Source organism: Phaethon lepturus, unplaced genomic scaffold (assembly GCF_000687285.1).
Source record: "Phaethon lepturus isolate BGI_N335 unplaced genomic scaffold, ASM68728v1 scaffold54190, whole genome shotgun sequence".
In the NCBI taxonomy this organism is placed as follows: Eukaryota; Metazoa; Chordata; class Aves; order Phaethontiformes; family Phaethontidae; genus Phaethon; species Phaethon lepturus.
The window spans coordinates 92-16978 of NW_010510821.1; the positions used below are offsets into that span (position 1 = coordinate 92).

The 16887-nt window shown below is 37.6% G+C and overlaps 1 protein-coding gene across 1 annotated transcript in view; it reads left to right on the forward strand.

Moving 5' to 3' along the window:
- Window positions 1-336: 336 nt before the first annotated feature.
- LOC104616812 (intraflagellar transport protein 122 homolog) overlaps window positions 337-16887 on the forward strand; it is a 29729-nt gene continuing 13178 nt past the window's right edge. Inside the window, 13 exon segments of the mRNA XM_010281955.1 lie at window positions 337-395; window positions 1425-1571; window positions 3028-3103; window positions 3638-3833; window positions 4561-4695; window positions 5320-5522; window positions 5980-6117; window positions 6852-6895; window positions 6897-6999; window positions 7846-8043; window positions 9668-9808; window positions 11504-11557; window positions 13850-14011. Coding sequence (XP_010280257.1) covers window positions 1459-1571; window positions 3028-3103; window positions 3638-3833; window positions 4561-4695; window positions 5320-5522; window positions 5980-6117; window positions 6852-6895; window positions 6897-6999; window positions 7846-8043; window positions 9668-9808; window positions 11504-11557; window positions 13850-14011 — 1563 coding nt within the window. The 5' untranslated portion in view covers window positions 337-395; window positions 1425-1458.

Consider the following 16887-nt stretch of genomic DNA (forward strand, 5'->3'; position numbering starts at 1 on the left):
ATACAAAGCTACCTAAAGTTAAGTTACTTATTTAAATCATTTCAACTCAGTTTGAAAGGTCTGTGTAGTGAGATGCCACAGGATAAAATGTACTACTTTGTTACTATGATTTTTTTGCAGAGACACCCAAAAATGGATTTTTTTTCCCCATTTGCTGATAAATAATATGTATTTAAATGTCCTTCTGACTGTGGATGAGACTTTGATCCCTATCTCTCCTTTGATCCTAACTCCCAACTGAGTTTTCTGACAGTATTTGTTTCTAATCTGAACACTGGTAAATGCTTACTTGTAATTTACTTTGGTTTTTTTGTTTGCTTCAATCAAGGCTTATGGTCTCCTGAACAGAAGTCAGTTTCTAAACATAAAACTAGCAGTAAGATTACTTGCTGTAGGTAAGTTTTAAGGATTACCTCTGTCATTGAAGTCAGTTTCAATACAAACAATTCAAAATAATAGCAAGCTTAAAGAAAAAATATTCAGGTGAAATAGTTCAACGTATGCAGAGACAGTACCTAGTAGTATGAGAGAGGCTCTCCTGCCTTGCTGTTCAGTAGCATTGTGTACTTAATGCTGCTTCGCCATTCTCATCATTAAGATACCTGAGTAGTATATATAATGCTCCAGTAGGAATATGACTAATATTTGTCAAAGATTATTTGTTCTTCTTTGTGTAGTCTTCTCAGAGAGAGCTTTTTTCTTTTTTTTTCTTTTTTTAATAGCAAAGGGTTTTGGTTTTTGTTTGGTACTGTTTATAACTGAATTCTTCTGAAAGTATCAGAGAGGTGTTCTGGTCTTGAGCAAGTGTCTTAACTTCTCTCGCCCTCTGTTTAGCTGTCTTGTGCAATAACAATGAAATAAAGTTAGAGGAAAAATAATTATACTTTTTGTTTGTAGAACTGTTTATCTTCTGCGTTGTCAGTATTTTCAGTAGAAGGAGATAGTGCCATTAATGGGGACCTGAAGCAAGGGTACCTTAATTTGTGTAAAGTCATCCAGCTAACTACAGCAGAGACAATAGAAACCAGGTCTCCTCTGTCCCAGCACCATGCGGTTTGATCTGATCAGTGTTCTAAATGTGGCTTTTAAAAGAGTTGGGTCTACTGCCAACACTGTCATTCCCAAAATGTATCTGTTACGTAGCACATGTTAGAAGTATTGCAAGCAGATGATAGCTTTTTTTTTATTTCTACTTTTTTTTTATTTCTGTGTATATTATAAAATGTTCTTGCTGTAGTGCATGCTGTTGCCATAAATGTGGATTTAGATGCATAAACAAACTGTAGGATTGCTGGCTATCTCCCAGAACTCCCTCTTAGAAGTGTATTTCAATCTATCATCCCTGTTTGAGTATGCTGTACCATCCTACCTTCCTGCTGCTTGTTTTTAGTAGTTTGCTCTTCAGTATGTGTGTGTTTTATCAGCTGGACAAATGATGGCCAGTACCTTGCTTTGGGGATGTTCAACGGCATTATCAGCATAAGGAATAAAAATGGTGAAGAGAAAGTTAAAATAGAGCGTACAGGAGGTGCTTCATCTCCAATATGGTCAATTTGTTGGAATCCATCCAGGTAAATCATTTCATCCTTCCTTTTTTTTCATGCTGAATAGATAATCCTTGGCTTATTGATTGCAGAAAGGCTTGACTTTTATCCCTTTTGAAACAGATTAATGCTGTGTACATTACCTTTTTTTAAGTGATTATGTATTGGGGTTTTGGCTTTGCTGTCAGTCTTTAATTGAATGGAAAAACTGTGAACAAGTTCCACTTAGATCTTGAGAAACATTTATTTTTTCTTTTGTATTGTTTTTTGTTGGGGGGGGTGTCTGGTTTGATTGAGAGGAGAGAGGAGAGCTATTTTTTCACTTCAATTCAGAGGGAATATGGTCCCAAATATGTGAATAAACAATTGCTATTGCAGTAGGTGGGAGAATTTTTGGAGTAGAGCAGATGAACAAGAGGAGTCAGTTCACAGCTATTTAGAGGAGATACTGGTACTGAAATCCAGGCCTGGCAGTAGGCAGTATAGTGAGACAGAGGGAGAAGACCATGAGGAAGAAGAGACCTCTATGGATTTCAACTTGTGAGTCAAACATCAAAGGAACATATATATCTATATTATCTAGAACAGTTATTTAGAAAAAGGACCAAGGGCAGAGGGTATTATGCAGGGTATAAAATCAGATTTTCAACAGTTGAGAAATTCTAGATGAACAGTTGCCTGTATGGTCTTAATTTATTTTGCTATTATGGGTTCATTATGGGATAGTTCTTAGGTATGTGATAGCATGTTCCTTTTCCCCACAGGTGCATACATCATGCATTGAGCAAAGGGAGGGTGCTTACTAAACAGTTAACTTCTCATTGGGGTTTTTGTCTGGTTCCTTTTTGTTCAGTTTATGGCTAGAGGCCTTATTTGCAGCAGAATGTTGAGATTACCATTTCCGTTCTTTCTAGGCAAGAAGCTGTGGAGAAGGTGACTCTCATGTTTTGCTCCAAGCTGAACAGATCGTGTCAGAGTACCAAAGTTAACAAATTTGAGACCTGAAGCTTTTCCTTGGTCTGCTGCTGGTCTCACAGGAATTTTTTTTTTTCCCTGCCTGACACTGATAATTGTAGTTCACTCTTGCTCAGCTGTGTTGACTTTGATGTTATGGTGGCTTTGTGCTACCGTAGTGTAGATCAGAATCTGGGCCCAGGTGCTTCATCTGTTAAGGGACTGTTAGCTTCCCTGTACCCACTGCTTATATATCTGTATGTGAAGTGATACATCAAGCTTTGCCATTATTTGTGTAAAGGAGACTGATTTTTCTTTTGTGTCTCTAAGCAGTCTTCCTCAGTTTTAAATGGCAAGAAATATCTACTGTCCTTTCAGTTTGTGTTTTTTTAAAGAGTAATATGAAGTATATTCTGCTATCCTATTACTTGGTTCTATTGTTCTAAGAAGTTTATTAATAAATAGCTGTAGAATTACTATGTAAATTTTTTTTTTTTGTTTTGTTTTTTGTTTATTTGTTTTTTGTTAGAGATGAACGCAATGATATTTTAGCTGTGGCAGACTGGGGTCAGAGGCTTTCCTTTTACCAGCTTAGTGGCAAACAGGTATGTTTTAGAAAGTGCATTCAGGAGTGGCAGGGCACTTCTGATTCTGTTTCGTGTCCTGTATTACAAGTGTTTTATACTAGTGCTTTATTAGCTACATTAAATGTTTTCTGTTTTCCCAACCTTTTATGAGTCTGCTTTTTTTTTAAACCATCTTTTGTTTCTCCCATGGCAACTCAGCTGCTGTCTTACAATTCTTGTATTAAAGCCCTTACAACTTTGCTGACTTTTGTGATACAGTTTGCTGGTCTGTAGAGGACATCTTTGTATTTTTTTCAAACAGTTAAAGGGGGATTTGCGAGTTGCTTGTGTTCCGAGTGGACTGGTTTGGAACTGGAGGGATTCTTGGATGTATTTTAGAACTGCCTTTAGGAATCCTAATGTAGCCAGTGGTTCTGGGGTATTGAAAAGTTGTGCATAGCTAGAAAGATGAGAAGAATGGTATCAGTTATGGCACTGGTTGCCATGGGAAAATATGAAATGATACTTTTGTTAATGTTTTTGATTTTTTTTTTAATTTATTTTCCCTTATAGATTGGAAAGGACAGAATGCTCAGTTTTGATCCTTGCTGTGTTAGCTATTTTACTAAAGGAGAGTATATTTTACTGGGAGGTTCAGATAAACAAGTTTCCCTCTTCACGAAGGATGGCGTGCGTCTTGGTACCATAGGAGAGCAAAGCAGTTGGGTGTGGACGTGCAAAGTTAAACCAGACTCCAACTATGTGGTGAGTAGGAACATTTTTCTGCCATTTTCACAGACAGTTTGTCATGTAAGGTAAGGCCATAGATTTCAAACTCAGTTTCTTACTTGAGACATTCTTACTGAGGCAGCAGAACCTAAGCAGTGTCAGTGTCTAGTGAGGTTCTAGAACTACCACTGAAATTTAAAATATCCTGCAGAAGTAAGAAGGCTGTAAATTAGCGTAACACTCATTTTCAGATGGTATAGCATTTGCTGCATTTTGATTAAAAAAGAGGAGGGAAAAGAAGGAAAAAATGGCAGCTAGTAACTTTGAGGTTGCCCCAATCTCATTCCATGATGGGAAGCAAGTGTTCATATCTGAGTTTCTAGTGTTACACCTTGTGGAAAATGCCCACAAGGCAACCATAAATGCCATCAATGCTTCACTCTGTGTCATTGTACAAATGTGAAGAGATACAGAGCGAGTTTAAAAACAAACACACACCACCACCACCACCAAAAAAACCTCAGCAACAAAATCAAACCAAACCCTACCCACCCAACATGGTGGTCTGCGTAGTCTATGCTGAGATCAGTCCTCATTTTGCATTTCACTTTTACCACTGTCTAAGTACAGGCAGGCTGTAATTGGTATCAATCTATAAATTATGCAGGAAAAGGAACATTATGTTCATATAAATAACTACACCTTTTGCCAATTCTTACCTACATGTACCAATTAACTCAAATTATTTTCTTCTTGTGTTCAGGCAGTAGGATGCCAAGATGGAACAATATCTTTTTATCAGTTGATTTTCAGCACTGTTCATGGCCTTTATAAAGATCGCTATGCTTACAGAGACAGCATGACTGATGTTATTGTCCAACACCTCATCACTGAACAAAAAGGTAATTTCACATTTGCAGTCAGGCCAAAGCTTCATTCTCATTCTGTTTTGTTTTGGTTTTAATTAATAACCATCAGAACACTGGGAATATATGCTGCATGTACCAGACAGATTGTTGCCACTTTGACAGTAAAACTGAGGAATACTGTTTGCAGGATGAGTGTGTAAACTTGGATTCTGGAGGATCAGTGCCGACAAGCTTCATAAAAGATGGGGGATTTGAAAGGACACTGGGGGAGGCAGAGGCTTTTAAGATAAGGTTTTAATCTCTGTGAATGAGATAAAAATGCTGTACATCATATTTAGCTTTTTTCTTTTTCTTACTTGCAGCCTCAAGGGTTTGTGCTGATTTTGTTTCTTTGTATCCACTGGCTTTTTCTGGCAAGGAGTCAGAGTATTGCTCCAGAATGTGCTGTTGACAAATAGTGGAGGGTGATAAATTGTGGCAGGGATGGTAGATTATATAGATGCAGAACAACAAACGTATCCAAGCAGGAATCTGCTTTTAATTTGAGAGGTGCTTTGGAAAGATTCAATTTTAATGTATTAGTAAGTTTTCTGATTTCTGTATCCATTATTTTTGTGTCAGCCTATACTGTATTGTTTTTGTGTTTTTTCTCTCTAGTTAGAATAAAAGGCAGAGAGCTTGTAAAGAAAATTGCAATCTACAAAAACAGATTAGCAATCCAGATGCCAGAGAAAATCTTGATTTACGAGTTATACTCGGATGATTCTTCAGATATGTATTATCGGGTGAAGGAAAAGATAGTAAAAAAATTTGAATGCAACTTGCTGGTTGTGTGTTCCGATCACATTATTTTATGCCAGGTATGTGCCTTAAAGTCTAGAGTAGTCTTGGGGTACACTCAGACTTGTAGGAAAAGATTGTGCTGGATAATCTATTACAGTTTTTCCCCAAGGTACCAATGTGTAGTGCTGTTGTAATGTGCAGTACTTCGAAGCAATAGCCGTGGCATGCCACAGGTGTCCCTGTTTCAGTAAAACAGTCTCTGTAGGGAATTTGATAAATTAGCACATAATCCAGGGGAATGTTTGGGTGAGCGTGAACTACTAGAAAAAGGTGTGGGTTTTTTTACTGTGTTTGTTTATTTGTAGCATTGGAAAGCCTTAAAAAATTCATCCTGTTAAACTGACTGTTTGACTTTATGATTTTATAGGTAAAAGTAGGCCCGCATGCTAGTATAGGTATAAACATAGCACATCAAAGACACAGTGGTTTTATCTTTACCTCCATGCAGTATTTTGTATGTTTTTGTGTCTTTAGGAGAAAAGATTACAGTGCCTCTCGTTTAGGGGCATTAAAGAACGAGAATGGCTGATGGAATCTCTTATTCGTTATATTAAAGTAATCGGAGGACCTCCAGGAAGAGAAGGCCTCTTAGTTGGTCTAAAGAATGGTCAGGTAACACATAATGTCTGGTATGTGCCTTTTCACTGCAAATGAAATCTGTTCTATGGTCTTAGGGGGAGACCTTAGGAGCAGGATGCTCTTTTACAAATGAGACTTTTATTTGACAGAGTCTCATCTTGTGTTTAAAAACTAACTACTTCTCTTTCACGTTCTCTGGCTGTAAAATTCATACAAACATGTTTAACTTTGTCTAAGGTGTGTAAGCGGTTAGGAACAACTGACAAAAATTGAGTTCTTGATGAACTGAGAGAACATTTGTCCTTAGTGAGGGTTGGGGTGTGAGTGTGTACACTTCTCCTCATGACCACTTGTGAAGGTGTGGATGTTCTAGAGGTTCACAAGCCAGTTAACATCTGAAAAGTTCAAACTGGAGCCCAGAGGTATTGATACAGAGAGGAAGTTGAGATCCTTTGTGTGTCCTATATCTATACTATATATTCCTGTAATATTACAGTAATGTAATTGTTTAACTAGTGGAGCATTAAAAAATCCAGGATGTATAGCATATGTTTTATTTGTCTAGGCTTGCAACCTACAGTATCTTCTGGAAACAAGTCAAGATATCTCAAACTGAAAGCATTTCCTTAATTTTGATGCACAGATTATCACTGGAAAAAAAATTGCAATTGCATGCTTTAAACAGTGTTAAAGTTTGTACCTGCTGTGCTATTTGTAGTTTTAGGAACAAAAATGGATGGACTGACTTTGGTTTCAAATATGTCTAGATTCTGAAGATATTTGTCGATAATGTCTTTGCAATTGTCCTGCTGACGCTGTCTGGATATGAGTGCATCCCGAAACAAGCTGGCAGTGGTTGATGAAAACGATACCTGCTTAGTGTATGATATTCATACCAAAGAGTTGTTGTTTCAGGTAAAACTGAAAAGTCTTAAAGGGGGGATGGGGGTGGGGTGGAGGAAGTCATTTGGAGCACAGAACATACCACATGTTGCTGTGCAGAAATTTATATAACTGTCGTTTAAGCCATTAATCACATTTTGTAGGATATAACTGTGATCTATTTCTCTATCAAAGCTACCCTTTTAGAGATGGTAGACAAGGAATTAGAAGACAGGAGATATATGTGAGCAACAGCTGAATAAAGAGCATTTAAATGTGTGACCTTTTCAATTTAATTTCAAATTCTGTCCTGGTTCCCTTTGAAGCATTACAGTTAATGAGCATTTTGGCTTTATCATTAGTATGAACAGAATTAAAGCCTAAACGTCTTTGTTTGTCGTGTATTCCCAGACTATAAAATGAATAATGGTAATTCTGTCTTCATTGGCAGTTTAGCAGTCACTGTAAGGGTTCACTAATGTTGATGAAACATTTTCAGAGAACACTGGATAGAAAGTATGAAGTGCTACAAAGATAGGGTCTGTAACTTTCTTTTTGTTACGGGCAGAAAAATGATCAATTAAGTGTGCTAGCTGACTAACAGTGTATTATTGTGGAATTTTATATTATGTTCTACAGTTTGATAGTATAGATCAAGATCATCAGTAAATACAAAACAATTACACCTGTTTATTAAAATGTAAAATATGTCCCTATAAATCTATTTAAGAATATACTAGGCTTTAGAATATTACAAATGTAAATAATAAGTGTGTGTGTGTGTACACACCCAGGCTATAATAGGATGAAGGATGCAGATTTCTTAGGAAAGAAGATGTGATTGCATCTGTTGTAATCATCAGTTATTTTGCTTGTTAGGAACCCAATGCCAACAGTGTGGCTTGGAATACACAGTGTGAGGATATGCTTTGCTTTTCTGGAGGGGGTTACCTCAATATCAAAGCTAGTAACTTCCCTGTCCATCAGCAAAAACTTCAAGGCTTTGTTGTGGGTTACAACGGCTCCAAGATCTTCTGTCTTCATGTTTTTTCTATGTCAGCTGTTGAAGTTCCACAGGTAATCCTTTAATCTCATTAAGTGTTGCTTTGCATTTCATAAACACCAATGTTTAAGAAGTAAAGAAGCTTTTCTGAGATTTACCCTTATTCCATTACCAAAATGATTGCACTTCACACTTTCTTCATCATGTTTAAGTTATATTGCATGATCAATTTTATTTTTATTTGGCATTAATTAATCTAACTTCCTTTTTGCTGTTGTTGATTGTTGTTTCTAATTCTCCATTTCTACTTGCAAATGCACATAATCTAAAAGCAAAGATGAAGATATGGTGTGGGTGTTACCTCTTGTAGTTTTGCCGTAGTCTCTCTATATACCTTTTCTCGAGTTGTAATTTCATTTTTCCTACGAATACATCAAATACTTCCTTACTGTTGCTTCATTTAGATGTGTTTAGGCAATATTTAAGCTGTATATTTTAGTCTGAATGTATAGTACATGTGCAGTCTTTATATTCTAAATTTAGAGATGGCCTTCTACAAAATAGTGTTTTCTGTGTTATGGGAAGCAATTAAAAAGTCTAAACGGTCCAAGAAACAAATCAAAAAAAGGAAAAAGGAAAAAAAAACCACCACCACAATTCTGACTTACACACCCAAGTATGGGCAGGATTGAAACTGAGAGTCAGTGAAGAAGGCAAAAGTGCCATGTGCTTCTATCAATGAATGGCTGCTTGTGTTACAGACCCCTGTCCGCTCCTCCGAGGCATTGTGCAGATCCTTAATTAGGCTTTGGGTTGTCCAGTGTGGTTGACAGCCATGAGACCAACCTGGCCTCGAACCCTCTTTGTCTGGCTTTGGCATGCTGTAGGCACCGATATGCCACAAAATTACTGTGAAGTATCACAGAGGCAGTTTTTTCAAAGGTATGATTTTGGAGGGAGGGAGTACCAAAAAGTATAGATTTTCAGATAGATTGATTAAAGCCATAGAAATCAATCTGCACACTGTCTTTGGTTGCAAACCCAGAGGTAATCTATCTGCTGTGCTCCCTGTTCATTCAAAGGGTTTGAGCTGTAGCTGCAGATCCTGAGCCTTAGTCTATCTGTGTCAGTGTGCAGTTGACAGTTCCTCCCTTTAATTCCTTTTTAGGGCAGGTCCTTGAGGTCGGTGTCTTTTGGGCTTAATAGTCTCACTTGGTAAAACAGCTTTGTCATCAGGCTTGGCACAGAAGGGCTAGTTCCTCATGATACCTCTTCGTGTTGTGTTTTGAATATTTCCAGGGATGCTTCACGCTGAGCTGTTGTGCCACTTTTCCAGATACTCCCTCCTTTGCTCTGCTTCCACAGTATTTTAAAAAAAAAAAGCTCATTGTACATAATATTTAGCATGTACAATGCTCAGAAGAATTCATATTTTTAACTAATTCCTAATATGCAAGGAACTGAAGATTTCAAGATGGATGTTTGGAATATAATTAACCCAGCTTGTCTAAAGATAGAATAATAATCACCCCAGAATGTTGTTCTGTCTGTTACACAAAAAGCATACATTTACTCTCTCTGGAGCTTGTAATGGTTGTGATTGGAATGTATTTTTGTTTTCCAGTGTATATAGAGAATTTCAATAATGTATCTCAGTATTATGCTTTCTAATACATGTTTTCCAATGGAAATCCTCAGTCTGCACCCATGTATCAATATCTGGAACGAAAAATGTTTAAAGAAGCCTATCAAATTGCATGTTTGGGAGTAACTGATACTGACTGGAAAGAACTGGCCATGGAAGCCTTAGAAGGGCTGGAGTTTGAAACTGCTAAAAAGGTAAAGCAGATATTTACTTATTTATCTGAAAGCTTGTTTTATATATATATTTTTATATATATTGTGTGTGCATCTAATGTATGTTTTATGGCTGGAATACAAAGTGGTGTTCCTGGGTTACTCTCTTGCTTGTCTTTAGTGTATATATGTTATTCCACGTACCAAAGAAAATGTTGGTTTTTATATACTCAGGATCTTGAGATGAGGTTTTAAACAGAAATCGAATTTATGTCTCTAGATAAATGCCGTGTTCTAAATCAAAGTGTTAAATGCAAAGAAAATGGTTTCTTTCATCTGCTGGAAAATGCGTTAATGAATTTGAGGGAAGTAGAACGGGAAAGTTGTTCAACGGTGCTGCTGACCACTGGGTGGCAGCAAAGAATGCTTTAGCTGACTTGCCCCCTTCCCCGAGGCTGTGAACTTGCTCTGTTCTTCCCCGAGTATTTCATATAACCTCACTTCGTACGTGGAGGTTTCATATTCCTTGTTATTTACACTTCTTTGAAGGCAATGGCGATGAGATGTCATAATTTTAGTAATCTTCTATCTGGAATGTCTTGTTTTTGGGAGTGGTCTGTAAATGGGGATATACTGAAGAACAGTTTCTCTGGCATAAAATACTTCCCTATTTTCTTTCACCACCTTTTCCCAAATACGAGAGGGCAAACTGAGTTCAATGTCATGAATATTGTATGAAAGACAAAACACTCTAAAAATACACAGGCAATGACCTGTAATGATAGGCATCTTCTAATAACAGATTTTTTTAAGAGGAAATTAAATGCTTTATTTTTTTTTCCTGAAGTGGAAGCATCAGAATAATTCCAGTTTCATAGATGGCTTTATGCAAATAGATACTCTTAAAAAGAAGTTTTCAGTGCCTCCTTGGAATTTTAAAGTAGTGCCCTCTTAGAATTAGAGCGGATTAATTTGAACAAAAGCAGCTTCTTGACATTAAAGGCTCTCATAGTTCTAGTCCAATCTGCTTTAAGCAGAATATTCTATGCCCTTTTTAAGCATTAGTTTGGTTAGAAGTCTTGAACATGTGGTCTAAAGAGTTAAATTTCTATTTTTTGATGCGTGTCAAGAATAAGTGCTAAGCTGCTGTAGCTTACACGTGACTTTGCCACTTGAGACTTCGGGTTGCACATTTATCTCCATTTGCAAAAGATATTACACGTCTTGCAGTACTTTTATCTTATCATCTTCTTACTTCCTTTCCTCTCCCTGAGCTACTTCCATACTGAGTTTTCAGAATGGTGTAAAAACTATAAGCATATGCAGTATGCTTTGGCAATATGATCAATTATATGTTCTACCTTGTAATAGTTTCCTTAAATTTCTTTGTCTGTATCGTCCCCCACATCAAAATGGAAAAGCTATAAAATAGCCAGAGTAAAAGTATGTAGTATTTTAAATGGTATTTTCTATTCCTTGTAGGACTGACATACGTACACGCACGTCCTGGCTCTTGCTGTTTATTTTCAGTGATATGCTGCTTGGATTGTACCCTTGTCTCATTTACTGTAATGCCTTAGGGGCTCCAGTTGTAGTCAGAACCCATCATGTTAGGGACTACACAAACCTCAGCATATTTCTGTCTGTCCTATTTGCATGAAGACAGCTTGATTTATGTGTAACAACATCCTCTTGATTCTTCTGGCTTTTCAAGTTAATTCTTTTTTCTTTCAACAGGCATTTACCAGGGTACGAGACCTTAGATATTTAGAATTGATCAGCAGCATAGAGGTAAGAGAATGTTAGTGATAGTGTATTTTCTTACATTTAGTACTATACCAAAATCAGTACTTTCTATTTCAGAGGGACTGCTGTTCAGATAGCGCTTCTGACAGTTGGAGATGTGTTTGGAGTGAAAAGTCCCGATTAGGAGACATGACTCATTTTAGTCATATGACTGAAACTTCACGGAAAAAAAATGGGGGTGTGGGGCAATGAGAACTTATGAAACTGTCTTCAGGAAAGCTGGAAAAATGGTCAATATTCAGTTAATAATTGGTAGAATACTACTGTGCTAACAGAGCTTAGTACAGAATACTTCATAAATATGAGTTAATTAAGCCTTTCCTTACCCCCTGGGGGTAGGTAATTACTACTATCTCCTCTTTGCAGAGCCAAAAACAGGCCCAGAGAAATAAAATTACAAACTCAAGGTCTCATGATAAGTCTGTGGCAATTGGAAATAGTATTTAGGATTCCTTGCTTCCATACTGTGCTCTAATCACTTGTTCTTATTCTTTTCACACTTCTTGATAGAATTTCACTAGACAATAACTGTCTGTCATGGGTACCTTAAAAGACATGGTATCACACTTGCCCTTCTGCAAAGACTGCATGATAATGCTTAGTTTAAAGATCTGTGTTGAGATGGCATAAAGAAAATTTCTTTTTCTCATGCTAAGTAGATTTACAGCTTCTTTGAAAGAATACATTCCGTGTGTGTGTGCGCGCGCATGCACATGTACGTGTACACACCCCCCACCCCCATTTCTGCAGAGCTGTCATGGTTCTGTCAAAATGCCGGTTGGTTGCAGTGAACTTTTCTTGGTGTCTAACACGGGACAAAGTTCTGCAATAGGACACCTCCCCCCCTCTTTTTTCTTTTTTTCCTTTAAAGGGTAAACAGGTAGATGAGCACTACTACTAACCTTTCTGTTCCACATATGCTTCTCCAGATCTGCATCTATTGAGGATATTCTGGAATTGTCATGTTATATTCTCTTTAATGAGAAAGATTCCCTTTGTAAATAGGCATAAACTTACTTTCAGACTTTTTGAAAATGCTCCTTCTGAAGTGAGCGTTCTACATCACTGCTTACTCTTGCTTGTGGTGTATCGGATTCCTTTTAAGGCTTGTAAGGGTGTAACTATCTACACGTGTGCCATTAATGTGATGGTTTTCTTTCAGTAATGACACATTTTTTTCTAATTGATGACAGCAGGAAACATAACTGCCAAATATCTATAGGTGGCAAGATTATGTGAAGTCTTTAGAAAATGGTGTAACAATTCCTCTCATTATTCTTCCAACCAAGTTTTTAAAGGGAACTTTCAACATCAGTCCAGTATCAGCCTAGTCAATAAGCATGACCAGAACTGATGGCTGAGTCTCCTTCAGCAGTAGAGAATTGAATTTGTATGCTTGTGGAGTGCTTTTCCCCCTTTCATGCAGTTTTCTTTAAATTCAGTTCACATCTATATATTTCCATATGAGGTGGGCTAATAGTAGTAATAATTTTATCCAAAGCACAGTAGTTATTTGTTTCCAAGATATAGGATAAATATAAGCATACGCATTAAAACACACACACACACGTGCACATATGCGTGCATGTATATGGCATTGGTCCCTTGAAGTCAGTGCACCTCAATAGGTGTGATTCACGTAAAGGGTTTCTCTGTGGCACTGCACACGCTTTGCCTCTGTGGTCCCATCCCACACAATTGGTGAGCAGTTCCAGTTAGCAGGAGACTATGTGCAGGTGCTCGGGAAGCGACTGCTGCCTACCTGAAATCATGAGCTCTCACATGTGGGGACAGTGGCGGTGACACTGGTTTTTATTCACAGGCAGGCTAACATACTTTTTGAATCTGCTTATTGATAGCAATTGTTTTCATGTTTGTCATCCCATCTGCACATATTGTTAATTTAGCCAAATTATATGCTAGTGAGTTCCTACAGGAGAAAATAAGGAACCCATCAGATGCCTTTTTTAAAATAGTATAGCATAATGATAGTGTGTGTTCATTTTCCTGTGTGAAATCAAGAGAAGTGATTTTTCATCACTTTGGTGTGTATAGTGACATTTAATTTTGCTTTTCCTAATTTTAATTAAGAAGGTATTTAATCCTTTAATTATAAATTCACCAGAAATATAGGAGAGGCATAATTATCATATCCTGCTACAGGTTTTTATTAACAGTTAAAATCTAAGCCTGAAAATCTAATTCTTCAATGGCTATTTCTCACCTAGGTCCTGATCCTCTAGAATATTTTCTACATGTCTTTGGGTTTTTTTTCAGGAGCGGAAGAAGCATGGAGAGAACAACAATGAACTGTTCCTAGCAGATGTTTATGCCTACCAGGGAAAATTCCATGAGGCAGCCAAGTTGTACAAAAAGAGTGGACATGAAAACCTAGCTCTTGATATGTACTCTGATTTACGGATGTTTGACTATGCAAAGGTGATAGTTTGCAACTGAATATTTAAATGCAGAAATATTAATGTGCCTGTAACTATTTTCAAAGTGTGATCACACAGAAGGATTAGATGAAGTGCAGGCTTTGAATTCCAGCTTTATGTTCTCAGTTAACTGGTTGAAGTTTGTTTGGCTTATAAGGGGAAAAATGGCTATCTTCTGCGTCTAGGTGTAATGGTAGCCTTTTTCTCAGAGTCTCCTACTGAGGTAGAAGATAGTGTTTTGTCTAGTCTCAAACGTGTCCATGGAATTCATGGCTTTTCAGTGGATTTTTTTTTGTTGGACATCACCAAAGGTGACACTTTCATTGTGAGTATATAGTATTATCCATAGTAATTTTCCTTTTTTTAAAAACTAAAAATCTAGGGTTTATGACTGTTTCTTCCCCATTATCTCACTCAGGAGTTTCTTTTTATTTTTTTGTCTTCCAAAGATGATAATGTAATACACATGCAAAGTGGAAGTGAGTGTACCATGCATTTAATTCACTACTATACTATAATAAAAATATTTTTCTTTTGGAGTTTGAACTTAAATAGGTATGTTAGTTCTATATTAATGTATTATAAAGTGTGTAATACACTAACCTAGTATATTTTTGTTTACTAGAGAGTTTTCTTCCAAAGATTCAATGTCTTTTTCTTTTAAATTGTTTCCATGTAGAAATAGATTGAATATGGTTTAAAAAAGTGATGGTTTTATATGTTAATAAGAAAGCATTACTTGGCTTTTAAGTCTTCTGTGGTGGTTTCTTATCAAAATCCCTGAGAATGCATGCACTGTTTAGTCTCATCCATCACTCCTCAGAGCCTTATTCTGCCCCATACAGGACAAAGACTTTACCATGACATGCATATAAACTGTTTTAGCATAGATTCCACAAATTGTGTGTATACGGAGGGGTTAAAAGATGAATTTTGGTCCATGAGTGGACACTGGGTGAGAAGTAGATAGCCGAGAAAACTGCAGTGGAGGGGTTAACAGATGGAATTTTGGTCTGTGAGAAAACTGCAGTTAGCACAGGAGAAAACGGATGGCTGGGTAAGAAATAGATACTATGCTGAGAGAAAACAGCCCAAAGAGATAAGAAAGTTAATCAAGGCTAGGGGAGGATGTGGAAGACGTGCAGTAATGGAGGAATATAAAGCACAATTCACAATTTTGTTTGCCGTGTAACATTCTGCTATTGGCTTGAGCATGGTTGGTATGTGACTGCTGGATTATGGTAATATGCCGCGTGAACAAAGCCTACGAACCAATAGACGGTGTGGCTGTGGCGTGTGCAGCACACCTGGCCAGCAGGCGCATACGCCATAGGCTCCCTGTGTTCAGAGGTGGCAACCGAGGCGTGTTCCGACACTCGCTGGCCACGTGTGTCAAAACTCGTTCCTCTGCAAATGTATAAATACCGGGACTTCCCGAAGGGCAGTGGGCCGGTGTACTGCAAGGTCACCGTTGCCTCCGTGGGGACGCCCACGTAAAGCTGGCACCTACCAAGTGCTGGGCTGAGCTCGCGGCACAGGACGATACAAGAATGTACAGATGGTCCATCTTCCTCACAGTCCTTGGGTTCGTAAGACAATTGCTTTGCAAAATACCTTTAGTGTAATGCATGTCTGTAGTTAATAAAACGCTTGCTTTTTTCCCCTTGTAGTCTGTGTATATGTGTTTACCCTTCTCGGGAATCCTCGAAAGCACCCTAAAACACTGTGCTACAGAGAGATCTTTTTCTTCCAAGAGCTTAATATAAATACTTTGGGGCTTTGCTGATGTTAAGTCTGACTTCCACTATTTTTGGCTGATGAGACTTTGTTAGCTTCAGTGTTTTGGCTTCTCTTGAACATAAATGTAATTCATAGATGAAAATTTTCCCATAAGTCTTCGTAAGAATCTTTTAATTCTTGGCTGTAGTCATGTTTATATTTAACTAGCAGAGAGCAAAAGGTCTGGTGTCTCCTATCCTTGAGAGTAACTCCATGCAGAGGAAATTAACGGTATTTCAGTAGCAGATGAAGGCAGCTTCTTGTGCAGGGAGTGCATGACACATGGAAGAATATGTAAAACCCCCTTGTTTGCCAGTTATTTTTCCAAGGAAAGATACATGGCGGGGTGGGGTGGTATTGTGTTGGGGTGGTTTTTTATTAATTCTGCCAGAATTATGCAGAGAGACCCTTACAGAATCTGATTTCTTGTGCTTGACTTTGATTAGCTCTGGCTAGAGAGACCAGACTGGAGGCAGAGGTCAGGAAGTCTTTTGATATGTGGTCACAGGCTCGTTATCGCAGTACCAAATCACAAATTACTGACGACTCACAAAACACTCTTTATACTGTAAGAAACTGAACTTTTTATTTTGAACTTACTTTGGTGACCTAAGCTGGAAAACAAGTTGTGTCAAAGAGATTGTTCAACTTGATCCTTTTGCTTCAGTTTTTCATATTCAGAGATTATCATGACATCTTTATAGTTATTCACTTGAACCAGGTTCAGTAGATAATGCAAAATCCTACATGGAGCGCATGTAAGAGCTGACATAGAGATGGGATATAGTTCTGTACCTGTCGACTGGCTACATCAGGGAAACTGCTGATTTGTGGTGGCGGAACGGATCTGTTGTGTGGGTGCATTTTGTGGGGGTGTTTTTGCTTGTTTGTTTGTTGTTTTGTTTTTTTTTTTAAACCTCAGTTAGAATTTACCAGAAACGCAGAGGGTAAGGTAATTTTCCACTCTCTTCTCACCTTTCAATTTCTCTTCTGTTTTAATCTCTCGTTTGATAGACGCTGTTTTAATAGACAGTAGCCTGTTCTGTTAATACACAATTGCCCTTAATAGATCTTATAGTGTTGAAGTACTCTTGAAGT